The sequence below is a fragment of the Balaenoptera borealis genome, assembly GCF_965194805.1.
Source record: "Balaenoptera borealis genome assembly, chromosome: 16".
NCBI classification, from domain to species: Eukaryota; Metazoa; Chordata; class Mammalia; order Artiodactyla; family Balaenopteridae; genus Balaenoptera; species Balaenoptera borealis.
This window is the reverse complement of record NC_138872.1, coordinates 4,198,663-4,217,454: the sequence shown is the minus strand read 5'-3', so window position 1 is coordinate 4,217,454 and position 18,792 is coordinate 4,198,663. Positions and strand designations below refer to the sequence as shown.

General features: G+C 50.7%; 1 protein-coding gene across 2 annotated transcripts in view; it reads left to right on the top strand.

The window, feature by feature from the left end:
• Positions 1-18,792, top strand: part of ZNF831 (zinc finger protein 831) — a 127,248-nt gene that overhangs the window by 31,081 nt on the left and 77,375 nt on the right. The window contains exons 2-3 of one of the 2 annotated variants that reach the window (XM_082361009.1): positions 9,026-12,655; positions 13,881-14,020. In XM_082361009.1, coding sequence (XP_082217135.1) covers positions 9,062-12,655; positions 13,881-14,020 — 3,734 coding nt within the window. In that variant the 5' untranslated portion in view covers positions 9,026-9,061. Of the gene's footprint in view, positions 1-8,718; positions 12,656-13,880; positions 14,021-18,792 lie in introns of those variants that run through there. The other variant, XM_082361008.1, reaches the window with a different exon arrangement.

Sequence of the window (18,792 nt, the reverse complement as noted above, 5' to 3'; positions counted from 1 at the left end):
CTGGAGCTGCTTTCAGGGAGGTGATGCCCTGAACTAGGTAGTCCCCCATCTCAGGGACCCTTCCAGACCCTTGAGAATCCGACAGAATTCAGAGATGCTCTCGCTTTCCGGGAAAATTCACCCATGCATGTAATTTAAGTTGTAATTTCATTTTGCAGCCTGGCAGGCCTGATGCACATTTGAGTTGGATGCACAAGTGGGACGAGTTTAATGGGGGGGGGGGCGGCGGTGTTACCCCAGGGACCGGGGATGGTGGGAACCATAACTGGGACCGGGGGATGTCGCCTGGCAGAAATGTGGCCTTGAGTAGAGGGACAGAGCAGCCTTGGAACCAGCCCTGGCCTGACTCTCTTCCCTCCTCACTCTGACCTGCGGGTGTAGACACCACAGGACAGGAGACTACACCCTGGGGACACAGGGCGGAGGGAGGAAGATGGGATCTGTCTGGAGGGTCTAGCCTGAAGGTATCTCAGGTCAAGATCTTAAATTAGAGGCGTGTTTCCCCAAAGTACGGGACCACACTGCTCAGCTGTGCTAGATCGTATGACAGATATACAGCTTAAAAGATTAATCATTATACATTTATTTTCATCATTCTTAGAAAAAATAGGAATCTTCTTTTTTTTGGTAATGACATAGCCCTCCTCCCTTTTCCCCTCCAGTTATTACAAGTATTTATTTGTTGGGGTTTTTTTGTTTTTGTTTTTGTTTTTAACTCTGATAGGCAAAACATGGCATTTGGTATATACTTTGCACTTCTTGGCCAGTGAGAATAAATGTCTTTTTTTTTTTTTTAATTGTTTTGATTTTTTTTAATTTTGAAGATTAATAGACAATTTTTAGAGTGGTTTAGGTTTATAGAAAACTGAGGGCAAAGTATAGAGAGTTCCCATATGCCACTTACCTACACCCCTCATACAGTCTCCTGTGTTATTAATATCTTACATTTAGTGTGGTACTTTTTTTAAAATTGAAGTATAATTGTTTTACAATATTGTGTTAGTTTTAGGTGCACAGCAAAGTGATTCATAGATATATACATATATTATTTTCCATTATAGGTTATTACAAGATATTGAATACATTTCCCTGTGCTCTACAGTAGGTCCTTGTTGATTATCTATTTTGTATATAGTACTTTGTGTCTGTTAATCCCAAACTCCTAATTTATCCCTCCCCCACCTCCTTTCCCCTTTGGTAACCATAAGTTTGTTTTCTGTGTCTGTGAGTCTGTTTTGTGTATAGATTCATTTGTATTCTTTTTTAGATTCCACATATAAGTGATATCATATGGTATTTGTCTCTCTCTTTCTGACTTACTTCACTTAATATGATAATCTCTAGGTCCATCCATGTTGCTGCAAATGGCATTATTTCATTCCTTTTTTATGGCAGAGTAATATTCCATTGTATATATGTGCCACATCTTCCTTACCCATTCATCTGTTGGTGGACATTTAGGTTGCTTCCATGTCTTGGCTATTGTAAATAATGCTGCTATGAACATTGGGGTGTGTGTATCTTTTCGAATTAGAGCTTTTGTCTTTCCTGGATATATGCCCAGGAGTGGGATTGCTGGATCACATGGTAACTGTATTTTTAGTTTTTTAAGGAAACTCCACACTGTTTTCCATAGTGGTTGCACCAATTTACATTCCCACCAACAGTGTAGGAGGGTTCCCTTTTCTTAGTGTGGTACTTTTGTTAATAATTGATGAGCCCTGGAAACCACTGATCTTACTGTTTCCATAGTTTTGTCTTTTCCAGAATGTTATATAGCTGGAATCATACAGTATGCAGCCTTTTCAGATTGGCTTCTTTCACTTAATAATATGCATTTAAGTGTCTTCCATGTTTTTTCATGACTTGATAGCCCAAGTCTTTTAAGTCATTAAAATTAAATTTTAATTAAAGTCATTTCTTTTTAATGCTGAATAGTATTCCACTGTCTGGATGCACCATGGTTCTCTTTAAAAATTCTTTATAAATTTATTTATTCATTTATTTATTTTTGGCTGCTTTGGGTCTTTGTTGCTGAGCACAGGCTTTCTCTAGTTGCGGCGAGCGGGGGCTACTCTTCGTTATGGTGCTCAGGCTCAGTAGTTGTGGCGCACGGGCTCAGTAGTTGTGGCACACGGGCCTAGAGCGCAGGCTCAGTAGTTGTGGCACATAGGCTTAGTTGCTCCGCGGCACGTGGGATCTTCCCAGACCAGGTCTTGAACCCGTGTCCCCTGCACTGGCAGGTGGATTCCCAACCACCGCACCACCAGGGATGTTCACCATGGTTTATTTATTCACCCACCTACTGAAGGACATCTTGGTTGCTTCTAAGTTTTAACAATTATGAATAAAGCTGATATAAACAGGTTTGCAGGCTTTTGTATGAAAATAAGTTTTTGGATAATTGGGTAATGATATAGCCCCCCCCTTTTTTTTAATTTTTAAAAGTTGTAAAATATGCATAACATAAAATTGATCATTTCAACCGTTTTTAAGTGCAGTTCTGTGGCGCTAAGTACATTCACATTCTTATGCACATAGTTCCCTTTTAATGTAATGCTAATCCAGGTACCCAGGGGTGGGGAGGAAGCAAGTGGTCCCACACACGGACGGCGGTTGACAGGCATGCAGGACAGACTGAAGTTTGGGAAATTTGCAACTAGAACAGCAGTCTCAGCACCCACGTTCTTTCTGGAAAGTTCCATCTGCTGAATACGTTTAATCCATTCTCCATAGTCTTCTCTCGCAGGGCCCAAAACATGAGTTTTTTTTGGTTTTTTTGTTTTTTAAAAAAATTTATTTATCTATTTATTTTTGGCTGCATTGGGTCCTCATTGCTGCGCGCAGGCTTTCTCTAGCTGCGGTGCGCGGGCTTCTCATCGCGGTGGCCTCTCTCGTTGCAGAGCATGCGCTCCAGGCGCGCGGGCCTCAGTAGCTGTGGCTCGCGGGCCCTAGAACACAGGCTCAGCAGCTGTGGCACACGGGCTTAGTCGCTCCGCGGCATGTGGGATCCTCCCGGACCAGGGCTCGAACCCGTGTCCCCTGCACTGGCAGGTGGATTCTCAAAAAACATGAGTTTTTAAAAAGCTATTTGTGGCATTCCCACGTTCTCTTTTTGCCCAGGCCCCCTTGTGGCTTGCTTTGAAGAAAGGGGGCTTTGGAAATAGTCACTTTCCCTCCCCATGGGGTGGCACACTGTCTCAGAAGAACATAGATTTGGGGGGCTGTTGGGGAGTGGGGAACCCACGCATGGCAGAGGGAGGAAGCGAGGGGTCCGACGAGCTGTCTGCAGGGTGGACCCTCGGGATGGCGACGGGGCGCAGGGACAGAGCTTGGCAGTGTGTCTCGCTGAGCAGGTGGTCCTCCCAGAGGCTTCCCTGGTGCCCCTGCCCTCACTTTCCCCCCTGCCCGATGGGGACGGGACGACTTGCCACCTCCCTGACTCAGAGTGACAATCATCAGTGGCAGCCCTTTGAGGCTTTCCCAGGAAAAGTGCCACATCCCCCAGGAAGGTGCTGGTGGGCTTGCTGCCTCCCAGTCAGCGATCAGCTGCTACTAAAAGGCATCGATTTCGCTGTGATCACAGAACAGGCTGCAGAGAGAGCAAAATAATCATCGTGGCAGGTGTGTCAGAAATGTAACGCTCTTTTTCTGGAATTTCTATTTTGAAGCCCCCGCTCCTCCCACCCCGAGGCAGTCAGTTCTGGGCTTCTTTCCTCTCTCCCCTGAGGATGGGCTTATTTCGGGGGACAGGTGGTGCTCAGCCCCCAGTTCCCCAAGCTCCACGCTGAGTCACCCCTCCTGCAGCATTACCCTTGGTCTGACCCATTTTCTCCGTCACTCTCAGCCCCCTCTTGGGTGCTCATCCTGAGCTGCACCGGCTCTGGGCACAGAACCCTGAGGGCTTCCTCCCTCCCTCCCGCCTGGACACGGGCTTCGGGCTATTGCTATTCTGTCCCGGGGGGGGGGGGGGGCGCCTCTCCCGAGTGCTCTGAGGAAGGGGGTCCCAGGTCTTCTCTCCACCCAAGTCCCCTCTGAAGCCAAAGCTGGAGGGTCTCGTCGCCTCCCTCCGACTTTCTTCCCTCCCACCTCCTCCCAACCCGAGGATGGGGAAAACTGGCTGGTCTTCGTCAGATTCCCCTTAGGGTTTAGGCTTTGGAATTCACAAGTCTTTACTCTGTTTCTGCCACAGCAAGTTCAGTGGAAGCCCTGCCCATCAATCCCCCTCTGCATTTTACCATTTTGGAACAAGCTGCAGGCAGCATTGCTGGGCATAAGACTTTCTGGGGCCACAGAGCCCGCCGGGTGTGTCCCCTTGGCCAGGTGGACATGCCAGCACACCATTGCTCCCTCAGTCCCCTGTGGGGTAACGCGTTCTATGTGATCTCTTGGTCCCCAGCCGAGTTTAGTAAGCTCCAGCTGCCCTCAGTGGGGACTGGCTTGATGACACACTCTTTAAAGCGTCCTTCACCCCAGCTTTCCCACTCCCCTGCTAGCATTGCCTGAAATCACCTCCCAAATAGAATCCTTATAATGACCTTCTTTCTTGGGAATTGCACCTGAGAATGGCATCCCTTCCCGGAGGCACTGAAGGAAGCCAGCTGCATTGACTGATGGGGAAGAGACAAGGGGTAGGAGGGAAGGTGGGGTGGGGAGGATTCGCTAGTTAATAGTTCAAAATATTATGGCGTATCACTGGAAACTCAACTGAGCCAAGCACTTCCTCCGTGCCTGACGCCACCCTCGGTGTTTTCTCACACGTTATTTCATCTGATCCTTCCAGGAGCTGTGCCCAAGTGACCTGGGAGCTGGGTCTCAGGGGTGTCCACCAGCAAGCCTGGTGAGCAGGGACAGGAAGGCGGGTCTGATGGTTCCCCTGGGAAGCATCTCGAACTTTCTCAGCTTGAGGGAAGCCTTGTCTTCCATTCACATCAGTGCTTAGGAATTCTAATAGCTCCTACCCATCTCCAGGGATTTCTGTCTTTAAATCTTTCCTTAAAAAATTATAAGGTCTCAAATCTGTGAGATCTCTAATGTAGACAGGTTTATGAGGAACAGAGAATGGGAATGATGGTCTTGGGATAAAAAAGAAACAAAGGACTGACTGTAGCATTTGCCAATTTCTGTACTGTAAATACTCCCACCACGGCCAATCGCAAGCTATGAACGTGACGTTACTGAACCTAAAATTGGCAAGAGGTGGAGATGTGGGGTGCCACCCCGTTACGTAGTATTTCCACCATCCCGACGCAATCCACGTGAGTAACCTCCAGAGCACTGATCATGCTAAGATGTAATAAAATAATTAGTAAGTGATGAGCTTGGTGTATTTAGTTCCTTTTCTACTACTGAGATAAAATTCACATAAAATGAAAGTCACCATTTTAGCTATTTTAAAGTGTACAGTTCTGTGGCATTTAGTACATTATAATGTTGTGCAACTACTGACTGCATGTGGTTCCAGAACATTTTCATCACTTCCTTTCATAAAGGAAGCTTGGTACCCAGTTAGGCATTCACGCCTCACTCTCCCTCTCCGCCCCTGGCAACCACTATCATCTGTTTTCTGTGTGTATGAATTTTCCTCTTCTGGGTTTTTCATGTAAAAGGAATCATACAGTGTGGCCTTTTGAGACTGGCTTCTTTCACTTAGCATCATATTTCCAAGGCTCGTCCATGATGTAGCCTGTATAAATACGTCATTCCTTTTTGTGGCTAAATAACATCTCATTGTACAGATAGACTGCAATTTGTTAATCCATTCATCAGTTGATGGACATCTGGGTCGTTTCCACCTTTTGGCTCTTTTGTATTGTGCAGTTATCAACATTTACGTACACGTTTTTATTTGAATACCTATTTTCAATTCTTTTGGGTATATACATAGTTGTGGAATTTCTGGGTCATGTGGTAGTTCCGTGTTTAACTTTTTCAGGAACAGCCAAACTGTTTTCCACAGTGGCTGCATCATTTTACATTCTCACTAGCAGTGTTTAAGTGTTCAAATTTCTCCGTATCCTTACCAACATTGGTTATTTTCAGTTTATTATTATTATTAATATGCTAGTTGATATGAAGTCATACTGTGGTTTTGATTTACATTTTCTAATGACTAATAATACTGAACATCTTTACAATGTGTTTTTAGCCTTTGTATATCTGCCTTGGAGAAATGTCTATTCAAGTCCTTTGCTCATTTTTCAATTGAGTTGTTTGTCTTTTTGTTATTGAGTTAGAAGTGTTCTTTATACATTCTGGATTTATCATGTATACAATTTGCAAATATTTTCTCCCATTTTGTGAGTTGTCTTTTCACTTTCTTGATAGTGTCCTTTGATGCATGAAAGTATTTTTTTATTTTGAAGAAGTCCAATTTATCTTTTTCTTTTAATTGCTTTTGCTTTTGGTGTCATATCTAAGAACCCAATATCAAATCCAAGGCCATGAAGATTTACTCCGATGTTTTCTTCTAAGAGTTTTGTAGTTTTAGCTCTTACATTTAGGTTTTTGATCAATCTTGAGTCAATTTTTGTATGTGGTGTGAGGTAGGGATTCAACTTCATTCTTTTGCATGTGATTATCCAGTTGTAGTAACATTGTTTTTAATATAATTTATTGAATTGTAAGTCTATATAATTTAACTTTTAATTATGGCCACATTTAACAACTAGCTTGCAAAATTTCTGAAAAGTTAACAGTCAGCTCTTGTGAGCCAGTGTGAGCTGGTATGAGCTGCCATGATTTCTACCTTTCCCTGCTTGAACGGTCTTGCTGCTAAGGCTGGAATTTGGATTTGTTTTTCTTGAGGAGCTAAGCTGGGGATTGGCTGAAGTGGAGCTCAACCAATGGAGCTCCTGGGGGATGGGCACCTGAGGGTGAAGGGTCTGGAGGCTCCCAATTCTGTAGCCATGGGCCTGTTTACATTTTCTCATTGCATCTGGCTTTCCCTCCCACAGTTGGAAGAGCATGGCTGGGTCTCTCTTGCTCCCTTTCCTAGCATTTGCCCAGCTGTTCCCCCTGGCTGAGAGGGAACCAACTGTGTCTCTGTTGGGTTTGAAGGGGCTTTGGAAGCCCCACCTTTGAGCAGAGACCCAAGGCTGATCTTGAGGCTAAAGAAGTGCTTTTTTTCCTGCTGGGGTGGCCAGATAAAATACAGGATGCTCAGTTACATTTTTTAAAAATTAATTAATTAATTTATTTTTGGCTGCATTGGGTCTTCGTTGCTGCACGTGGGCTTTCTCTAGTTGCAGCGACTGGGGGACTACTCTTCATTGCTTTGCGTGGGTTTCTTATTATGGTGGTTTCCCTTCTTGCAGAGCACAGGCTCTAGGTGCGTGGGCCTCAGTAGTTGTGGCATGTGGGCTCAGTAGTTATGGCTTGTGGGCTCTAGAGCACAGGCTCAGTAGTTGTGGCGCATGGGCTTAGTTGCTCTGTGCATGTGGGATCTTCCCGGACCAGGGATTGAACCTGTGTCCCCTGCATTGGCAGGTGGATTCTTAACCACTGTGCCACTAGGGAAGTCCCCTCAGTTACATTTTGATTCCAGGTAAATCATGCATAATTTTCTAGTGTAAGCAAGACCCATGTAAGAATTGGGACATACATATACTAAAGAAGTATGCATTGTTTATCTGAAATTCAAGTTTAGCTAGGAATCTTGTATTTTCATTTGCTCCATCTAGTAAGTGTCCCCTCAGGTCAGTTTTCTTCCTTATTGTCCTCATCCAATAGCGGAGACTCTGAACTCCAGAGTGGGAAGGGCCCTAGGGAGGTGCCCATTTTACAGACCTGGAAACTGAGTCCCATCTGAGGAAAGGGACTTGTCCCAGCCCATGGAATCACTGTGGACTTTGAGGACCTTGCTGAGCTACACGACTTTTCTTTTTCATGAAGTCAGCACATTTTCTGAGTGTCTCCTCTGCACAGGGCACTGCACTGGGTGTCGGGGGATGACGGTGACAAGCCTGCCATGTACCTGTGTGCAGGGGAAGAATCAAGAATTCCCTTTGAGAAGCAGCCGCATAGCACAGGGAGATCAGCTCGGTGCTTTGTGACCACCTAGAGGGGTGGGATAGGGAGGGTGGGAGGGAGGGAGACGCAAGAGGGAAGAGATATGGGGACATATGTATAACTGATTCACTTTGTTATAAAGCAGAAACTAGCACACCATTGTAAAGCAATTATACTCCAATAAAGATGTTTAAAAAACAAAAGATAACCCCCCCCAAAAAAGAATTCCCTTTGAAATATTACTCAGCCATAAAAAGGAATGAAGCTGAGTTATTTGTAGTGAGGTGGATGGACCTAGAGTCTGTCATACAGAGTGAAGTAAGTCAGAAAGAAAAACAAATACCGTATGCTAACACATATATATGGAATCTAAAAAAAACAGTACTGATGAACCTAGTGGCAGGGCAGGAATAAAGACGCAGATGTAGAGAACGGACTTGAGGACACGGTGCGGGGGGCGGGGGAAGGGGAAGCTGGGAAGAAGTGAGAGAGTGGCATTGACATATATACACTACCAAATGTAAAATAGATAGCTAGTGGGGAGCTGCTGCATAACACAGGGAGATCAGCTCGATGCTTTGTGACGACCTAGAGGGGTGGGATAGGGAGGGTGGGAGGGAGGCTCAAGAGGGAGGGGATATGATGATATATGTAAACATAGAGCTGATTCACTTTGTTGTACAGCAGAAACTAACACAACATTGTAAAGCAATTATACTCCCATAAAGATGCAAAAAAAAAAAAAAAGAGAATTCCCTTTGGGTGTATTGAATGAGTTAGGATTGAGACAGACCTGGGTCTGAACCTTGCTTTGCCACATATCAGCTGCATGACAAGTCAGTTCCACTCTCTGAGCCTCAGTTTCCCCTTTCCTTACATGGGGATAAGGGTATTTTTCTTGGCGGATTGTTGTGGCTTCGGTGGAGGTGACGAAATGCCTGATGGGGGTGGGAAGGGTTTACTGTATGAGGAGAGCAGAGAGTTACCCATAGTAAAGTTTGGTTGTTGCTCACAGGTTGTCCAGCATCCTGGGCCACCCAGACGATGTGGGATGGAGGTGCCAGAAGTCACCTGCCCTGCCTTGCCTGCCAGGGACCAGCCAGCTCCTGCTTCTGGGCCCCCAGGGGCCCCAGGTGGGCAGGCCTCGCCTCACCTGACCCTGGGCCCCATCATCCTGCCCCCAGAGCAGGGCCTGGCCCCCACCCTGTTCCTGAAGGCCCTGCCCATCCCACTGTACCACACGGTGCCTCCGGGGGGCCTCCAGCCGCGTGCCCCCCTCGTGTCAGGCAGCGTGGACGGGGGCAGCGTGCCCTTCATTCTCAGCCCCCTGCTGCAGCCTGAAGGGCCCGGTGCCACCCAGGCGGGGAAGCCAGCGGCCCCAGCGCTCACCGTGAACTTCGTGGGTGCTCTGCCCATCCTGTCACCGGGCCTGGGGCCCGCGCTGGGCAGCCCCGGCAAGGTGCGCAACGCCGGCAAGTACCTGTGCCCGCACTGTGGCCGCGACTGCCTGAAGCCCAGCGTTTTGGAGAAGCACATCCGGTCCCACACGGGGGAGAGGCCCTTCCCGTGCGCCACCTGCGGCATCGCCTTTAAGACCCAGAGCAACTTGTACAAGCACAGACGGACCCAGACACACCTCAACAACTCCAGGCTGTCCTCGGAGTCGGACGGCGGGGGAAGCAGCCTCCCGGAGGAGGGGGACAAGGCCGGAGTGCCTTCCGGGGCCCACGGGGCACGATCAGAGAGACCCCTTTCTCCGGGCGCCCAGGCCGCTGGGCACTGCCTGCTGCCTACGGCGCATCTGTCCCCGGTTGCCAAGAACCTGGACCTGAAGTTGGACGCTGTTGCCTGTCTAGGGTCCACGTTCGATGTCAGGGAGGCCCCTGTAGACTCTGCCCCCGGGCTGCCGCTGGCCAGCTCGCAGCCGAGGCGGAAGCTGCCGGAGCAGCGGTCCCCGACGGCCAGCAGGCCGGCCTCCGCGCTGCAGCTGCAGCAGGTGGAGAAGCCCGGGGATGCCAAGCCCTCGGAGGGTCGGCTGCGGAAGTGCGAGAGCACCGACTCGGGCTACCTGTCCCGCTCGGACAGCGCGGAGCAGCCGCCGGCCGCCGGCAGCCCCCTGCACAGCCTGTCCGAGCACAGCGCCGAGTCCGAGGGCGAGGGAGGCCCGGGGCCCGGGCGCGCGGAGCGGGCGGCCGGCCTGGAGCTGGAAAAGAGGCGGCTGGAGGAGCGCATCGCCAGGCTCATCTCTCACAACCAGGCCGTGGTGGACGACCCCCAGCTGGCCCACGTGCGGCCCCGCAAGACGGTCCTGTCCAAGCAGGGCAGCATCGACCTGCCCATGCCCTACACCTACAAGGACTCCTTCCACTTCGACCTGCGGCCGCCGGAGCCCAGGAGGCTGCCTGCCGCCCTGCGCGCCGCGCGCTCCACCTGCGCGGCCCCGGACAGGGCGCGGCCCCTCTTCTTCCACTCGGTCCCCACGCAGCTCTCCACCGGCACCGAATGTGTGCCTGTCACCAGGAGCAACTCGCTGCCCTTCGTCGAGGGCACGGGGACGTGGCCGGAGCCGCCGGACCCCCGGGACGCCTGGTCCCGGAGGCAGAAGCCTCTGAGCCCCAGGCCTGCCCTCGCCCGACTGGCCGATGTCCCTGGCGGTCACCCCCGGGCCCTGGTCAGACAGGCTGCGGTGGAGGACCTGCCGTGTCCCCCGACGGGAGACGCCTCGGCCCCGGCGGAGGACCCGGAGGGAAAGAGACCGGCTGCGGGGGAGGGCCAGGCCGGCCAGGGCCAGGCGGCTGGTAAGCAACGGGGCCAGAGGAGGCTGAAGAGGTTCACCCAGGAGAAGTGGCAGGTGTACGGGAAGGACACGTTCAAGAGCATCTACCAGAAAACGAAAGCCGGCCACCGCGGAGGCAAGAAGGCTAGGGAGGCCACAGCGGGCGGTGGGGTCGAGCTGGACCGTCCTCTCCAGCAAGACGCAGGGGGTGGTGGGCATGCAGCCCCCTCCCAGGACGGGAGGAGGCCCCCGGGCCCCGAGGACACTGCCACGGGGGCCAGGCCAGCGCCTTGTGCAAGCCCACCGGCCCGGGAGGGCCTCTTGGTGACTGAGCCCCCCAGGCAGAGGGAGACAGTGGCCAGAGCCGGAGGCAGGGACCAGCCCCGTGTGAACAGGGCTGCCTCACGCCCCGCCCTCAGCTGCAGAGGACCCCTCTGCCTGGGCAGCAAGAGCCCTCTGCTTCCTCCAAACGGGAAGCTGGAGCTGGGGTGTCAGCTGCTCCCAGCACCCAGTCCCCCCAAAGGAGGTGACCTAGAGGCTCCCAGGCGGGGTCTGCCGGACCCCAAGCTGGAAGGCGGCACCCGGGGTGGCGGAGGGGGCGCCAAGGAGCTCTGTCAGCAGGACCACATGGTCCCAAGCCAGCCGGGCGGGAGCTCCGGGGAGCCCCAGCCCACAGAGGACAAGCTCCCCTCGGAGAGGAAGAAGCTGAAGGTGGAGGCGTTAAGCTGCCAGGAGCCCCCGGGAGCAGAAGGAGAGACCCCGGGGGGCCCCATGCAGGCTGCCTCCCCGCCCCCTCAGAACCAGGACAGTGACCCGGGGGAAAAGCCAGGTGGGCTGCCTGGAGGCGACGACTGCACAGCGAGGGGCAGGGCTGGGGCCCTGAGGCGGGCAGGGCCTCGGGACACGGAGCCTCGGACGCGTGCTACAGCTGCAGCCCCCGGGTGTCCCTCCCAGCTGGCCTCGCAGCCTCGGGCCCCCCATGTCCTCGCTGGCCCAGTGGACGTGGCCTTTCCCCCACAGTACCTCCTCAGGTTACCCCAGGGAGAGACCCGTCCCCCGCCGCCCGTCCCCCAGAAGCCGGGCCAAGGCCGGGGCCTTCTCTGCAGGAGAGGGGGACCTGAGGAACCGGCATCCTCTATGGAGTCGGGGCTGGAGACCCCCATGCTTCCCAGCCCAACCTCAGGCCAGGCCCCTGGTGGAGCAGACAGCTTCGGGGAGGACCCCAGCTGGTCCAGGCCGTGCGACAGGAGAAAGGGGGTGCAGGGAGAGGAGAAAGGAGGCTTGGACACTGGCACCTCAGCAGCTGGGGTCCCCAGGGGGGCAGCCTCCTTCCCGCCCACGCCAACGTGTGACTCTTGGAGGAGTGGGACCCATGACACCCAACAAGTCTGCAGCAGCAGCACTCGGGCGCGGGCCAGGCCCTCTGGGGGCGTCCTCCATCCCTGGGAATCCACTGGGGAGCTGGGGGGGCCTCCCGAGGGTGCCCCGCGGGGCCCTCCTTCAGGGCCGCTAGCGGGGCTCAGTGCCGGCTGCTCCCGCCAGCCCGGCTCCGTCCTCTCGGCCGTCCCGCCCCCGGGCTGGCCTGAGCTGGCCTTGTGTGCGCCCGCAGAGCCCCCCGGGAGCTGCAGGGCCCAGGGGCCTTTCCCCTCGCTGAGGGCTGAGCCCCGGCTCACGTGGTGCTGCCTGAGCCGCAGCCTCCCTCTGCCGATGGAGCAGAAAGAGAAGAACGCTTCCGTGCACCTGGCGCCGCATTTCCCTGGCGGCAGCCTCCGGGGTGAGGCTCCTGACGCCCAGCCGGTGAGCAAAGCGGTGTCTGGAGGACGGACCAGGATAAGCCCTGGAGAAGGAGGGCAGACGCAGACATTGAAGGTAACACCCAGCTTTGTGCCAGGGCCCTGGGGGCTGAGGGAGGACGTTTGGCAGGCAGGACTTGTAGCGATGGAGAGAAAGTATGAAGCCATCCTGTGTGGCATCTGCTGTCCATTATAACATCTCAGCCTGCTCCCAAGGGAGAGAAAAAAGGCTCAACATGTAAAATAAAACCAAAGAAAATCATGAGAAAAGAAGTTTCAAAGGACAGAATGACTGTACCCAAGACTCCGGGTGAGATTTTTCATAACTAGACATAAACCTTAACGCTGAGCTTCCTGGTAGCAGAGGCAAACAGTAAAAATGAAACGCTGGTCAGGGGAGCTTATAAATCAGAAACCCTTTTTGAGAGATAGACTCCAGACAAAAACTCTTAAAAGGAGATAGTTATCATACCAGGGACTCCAGAGAAAATAGTTGCTATGGTCAGATTCAGCTTACCCATGAGTTTCCTGGGAGCAGTGGCAAATCGGGAAAGGAGCCGGGTGCTCTAGAGAGTTCTCACTGGTGACTAAATAAATTTATAGTCCCATCTTTTTTTGGGCGGGGGAGGGCCGTGCCTCGTGGCATGTGGGATCCTATTTCCCGATCAGGGATCAAACCTGCACCCCCTGCATTGGAAGCGCAGAGTCTTAACCCGCTGGACCGCCAGGGAAGTCCCTGTAGTCCCATCTGGAGAGCGACTCCGTGCATCTGGATCGTATAATTGAGGGTGTTGTCCTGCTCTGGGATGTCCTGGGCCAGGGTGACTGAAGAGGATCCTGCAGCCTCAGTTGTAACTTAATCGTGTGGAACAACAGGGCCTGTGTCCCAGAGCTTGAAGGCTGTGCTCATGGTAACACTGCCTTCATCCCGAGAGTGGGGGGTTAAGAAAGAATGTGCTGGGCCTGAGAGAGGGCGAATCCGAGGCCCAGCTTAGCCTCCTTCCTCCACAAGGCCATCAGGTACTGGGCGTGGGCGTTCCTGGAGGAGGGAAAGGAGCCGGCCACGGTGTTCCCTAGACCTCCCGTTATCACCAAAGGTCTGGGCTTTTTCTTCTGTGGATCCAGCCCAGGCAGGATTCCAGAAGGTTCCGCCCAGCAATGCGCAGACCATTTGGCAATGCAGCATTTCGATGCCCGATTTCCCCAGACAGGCATCCTGTCTGCAGAGAGAGAACCCTTCTGTGTTGTTCCCACCATGAGGGCTGTGAGCAATATGACGCCAGCGTGCCTGGTATTTTCAGCTCTCCGACCCAACAGCCCCAGGGATGCCATCCCAGGACTGGATGTCTGAGCCAGAACGGAAGAGAGGATGGCCTCGTAGGAGGGCAAAGATGCCTCGTGGGAGCAGCAAGCAGAAACAACTGAGCGTCCGCTCCAAAAGGTAGGGTGTGTGGCCACCTCTGTCATTTCCCCGTGTGCCCACAGCGTCAGGAACTGCAGACTGTGATTTCAATAAATTCCCAAGGAAAACTTCACAAGGGATTCAAAAGGCATCTCTGTGTTCCCGGGAGAGAGAGAGACAGAGTCCTGTTTAGGAACGGGGGTCTAGGGTTTCATGGTTAAAGGACTCAGTGTGTTTCTCCATCAGTCTACCGGCTGTGTGTTTTTCAGTGGTGCCTCTTTTAAGGCCAGGCATCCAGCAAATATTCAAAATAACTGAGCTGAAAACACATGCATCCAGTTTCAGTCCTGAAGAGAGAGCATGTTAATTATTTACAGCTTTTATTGCTTTTTTAATTATGCAAGTGATACATGTCCTTTGCAGAAAAATTAGAAAATACAGATGAGCGAGGAGAAGACAATGAAACATCCTAGTGACCTCACCGCTCGGAGACAATCATGTTTAGGTTTATGCCCTTCTAGACTTTTCTCCGTGATCTGTGCACATACATAATCTCCCGACTGCAAATTGGGGGGGGGGGGCAGATGGATTTTAAAACCCCTCTTTCATCACGTCGTTCTGATTGTCTCGCTCCTTTGCTCAAAACCCTTCAGGTTGCCCACTGCGGACCCTCCTCCCTCCAACACCCCGCCCCCCCGCCCCGCAAAGCTTTTTGGTCCCATTTTCCCATGGTCGCCCCCCTCCCTCTCAGTGTGATGTCATATGGTCCCAGCCCTCGCCTACTCTCTATTTGACACTCTGAACCCAGATCCCCAAGGCTCTCCTGCACCCGCAATCTCCCCTTCCTAGAACGCCTGACCTTCTCCTACTGTCAGTGTCTGATCCAGACATAGGTATTTGTCGAGAGGCCACACAGATTCCTAATGCTTGCCTACGGCTGCTCAGACTCTCAGTGGCCAGAGATGACATACCCTCTTCTGAGGCCCCTGCACCCCCTTTCACTTGTCTGCCAGGACCACGTTTCCAGAGCTGGCATCGCTGAGGGCTTGCTGTGTGCCAGGCACAGCACGATGACTCCCCATTTTTCTCTCGAGGAAACTGAGACACACAGAGAAGTCGGGCAACTTCCCCAAGGACTCGGATCTGAACCAGCGAGCCTTACTCCAGAGCCCATGTGCCAAACAGCAGCTTGCCCCGGGGCTCCCAGCCTGTAATGGACGTGAGAGTCACCTAGGCTTTTCTGGAGGTTTCTTGTGATGCTGGGTCAAATTCAGTGGGTCTGGGATGGGGCCTGAGATTCTGTATCTCTAACATGCTCCCCGATGGTGCTGAGGCTGCTGGTCCAGTGAGCTAGCTTGGAGAGCAACGCTTTACATCACCCAAGCCACATCCCGGGAGCGCAGGGATACTGGCACGTGGCTTTGCTCCCACAAAGCACTACACTACATCTGAGTGACAGCTGGCAAGCCTGAAGTCTCCAGGCCTCAGGCAGAGTCCCGGGAGATGTGGGGAGGGGGACAAAGGTGGGGTGCCTCATTTACAGTTCCCTCCTTCCCAACACTGGGACTTGACCGTTTCAACAGACATTCATTGTGCACCTGCTAGGTGCCAGGTGTCCACACGTGTAGGCCGTTGGGGAAACATTCCCAGATAAGGCTGATGGTCCCAGGCTGGTCCTCCGAGAGGCCTGGGGACGTCTCTCCAGGATGCCTTGCAAACCCATCAGCAGCCCAGGGGCCAAACACAGCCCATGTAAGAATCTTATTTGGCCTGCAACATTGTTGAAAGTTTTGACGCTTAGTATCCAAATAATAAATATCAGGAAATTTCACATATAAACCTGGATTTCAGCCTTTCTTAAAATATCTGAAGCTCTGAAGATATTGGGCCCGTCTTCTTGCAGGGCGGCAGCTGGCTGGGGCTGAGCCGCAGCTACGCCTGTGGGCAGTGCCTGTGCTCTGCAGCATGCCTCAGTCCCCACTTCTCCCTAGTGTCTTTTATTCCCTTTTTTTTTTTTTAGTTTTTTTTAAAAAATTGAAGTATAGTTGATTAACAATATTGTGTTAGTTTCAGGTGTACAGCACAGAGATTCATTATACACACACACATTCTTTTTCAGATTCTTTTCCCTTATAGGTTACTACAAAATATTGAGTATGGTTCCCTGTGCTCTACAGTAGGTCCTTGTTGTTTATCTATTTTATATATGGTAGTTTGTATCTACTAATCCCAAACTCCTAATTTATCCCTCCCCCCGCCACCCCCCTTTCCCCTTTGGTAACCATACGTTTGTTTTCTATGTGTGTGAGTCTGTTTCTGAGATAAGTTCATTTGTGTCATATTTTAGTTTCCCCCTATAAGTGGTATCATATGGTATTTGTCTTTCTCTGTCTGACTTACTTCACTTAGCATGATCATCTCTAGGTCCATCCATGTTGCTGCAAATGGCATTACTTCATTCTTTTTTATGGCTGAGTAGTATTCCGTTGTATTTATGTACCACAACTTCATCCATTCATCTGTTGATGGACGTTTAGGTTGTTTCCATGTTTTGGCTATTGTGAATAGTGCTGCTGTGAACAAAGGGGTGCATGTATCTTTTCGAATTACGGTTTTGTCTGGATATATGCCCAGGAGTGGGATTGCTGGATCATATGGCAACTCTATTTTTATTGTTTTGGGAAAACTCCATACTGTATTCCATAGTGGCTACACCAGTGTATATTCCCATCAACAGTGTAGGAGGGTTCCCTTTTTTCCACACCCTCTCCAGCATTTATTATGTGTAGATTTTTTTTTTTGATGATGGCTATTCTGACCGTTGGGAGGTGATACCTCACTGCAGCTTTGATTTGCATTTCTCTAATAATTAGCGATGTTGAGCATCATTTCATGTGCCTTTTGGCCACCTGTATGTCTTCTTTGGAGAAGTGTCCATTTAGATCTTCTGCCCATTTTTTTGATTGGGTTGTTTGTTTTTTTGGTATTGAGCTGTATGAGCTGTTTGTATATTTTGGAGATTAATCTCTTGTTGGTTGCATCATTTGCAAATATTTTCTCGCAGTCTGTAGGTTGTTCCCTAGTGTCTTACGTTGAGTCATGTAGTCTGCCTGGCCCTCATAGACATGCATGTTTGCAAATCTTCATCTTTACATCCGGTTTTGTGGGAGCCAAAACTCTGCCTCCCAGTCAGTGAGCTTCTCAGCAAGAGGCTGCAGGTGAAAAAGTGAGGGGGCAGAGGGACCCTGGCGAGCAAATAGGAGAGGTCAGAACCCAGGCTCGACAGCTGTGTCCTGGAGCCTCCAACCGGGTGCACTGAGGATGATGCTGTTGAAGTCTTTACATCCACCAAACTTTGACTGGTCGACCATGATTCATTCATCATCTGTGCCTTTATTGGCTCATGATCGTCCTTTGAGTCATTCCAACCTCAGGGCCTTTGCACATGCTGATCTGTTTACCTCTACCTGCACACACCACCTCTGGCTCCTCATGGGGCTGGCTCCCCCTCATCTCAGCAAAGATGTCGGCATTGTGGTGGAGACTCACCTGACCCCTGTACCTCAGTGGTTCCCCCCTTTTTTTCTCCATCCCATTGTCTTGTTTTATTCCCTTCATAGGTTGTTGGTAGAATTCATTTTCTTGAGGCATGGAATTGATGGCAGCTTGCTTCTTAAAAGCCAACAGTGGAGAGAGAATGTGTCTGTGCTGTCTCAAGTCTCTGACCTCTAGATCTTCTTCTACAGGCCCCTCCTGATTAGGTCAGGCCCACCCAGGATCATTTACCTGTCGATTAGGAGCTTTCATTGCACCAGCAAAATACCTTTACCTTTGCCATATTTTATTGGTTAGAAGCAAATTTTAGGTTCCACCCACACTCAAGGGGAAGGGATTCCACAAAGGTTTGACTCATAGGGTCACCCTAGGGTGTGTCTGCCCGAAATGGCTTCCCCAAGTTCACCCAGTTAGTGGAATTAGGATGAGAATCTGAGTTTTCTGACCCTGTGTCTTCCATCATCCCACTCATTGTACGTGGCTGCTAAGACTTGTCCTTTTAATGAGGGGGACACATCTTTGGACAGGTGTCCATAAGGGAACGTGATGCTGGGTTTATAAGGAAAGGGTTCCCTTTACAGGCAAATTTCTTCTTAGACCACTGGTTCTATAGCATTGGCCTGCAAAGATTTGATAAAGGAGACTGCCAGTTTGACCCACATGAAGTCTCAAATTTAATTACTTTCCTGCCAGTGGAGTGGCATGAGATGATAGAGCTTCTCAGAGAAACAGCCTCTCCATTTCTCTTTCATATTTGGTCCATCTTCAGAAACATGGAGTCAGTGTTCAATTCTGAGCACCCATGCTTGGAAAATGATGAGAGGAGATGTCTAAAAGTGCTTCAAAAAAAAGAATGCAAGAGGGAGGAGATATGGGGATATATGTATATGTATAGCTGATTCACTTTGTTATACAGCAGAAACTAACACACCATTGTAAAGCAATTATACTCCAATAAAGATGTTAAAAAAAAAAAGGTGCTTCAAATTCACTGCTCAGGAGGCCATACATAGAGCTTATTTTTTCCCTTCAAAAGTTTTCAACTGTGGATTTCAAAATCCATCCATTTTTCACATAGTAACTTATGACCAGTTTATAACAGAAGTCAATAGTAACATGGGATTTGCTTCAGATATGTTTACTTAGCAGGCAATCAAACAGAAAAACTTCTGTTTGATGAAGTAAGGGATCTATCATCTATCCATCATCTATTATGTATCTGTGTGTCTATCTATCTATATTAGTTTTGTATTGCT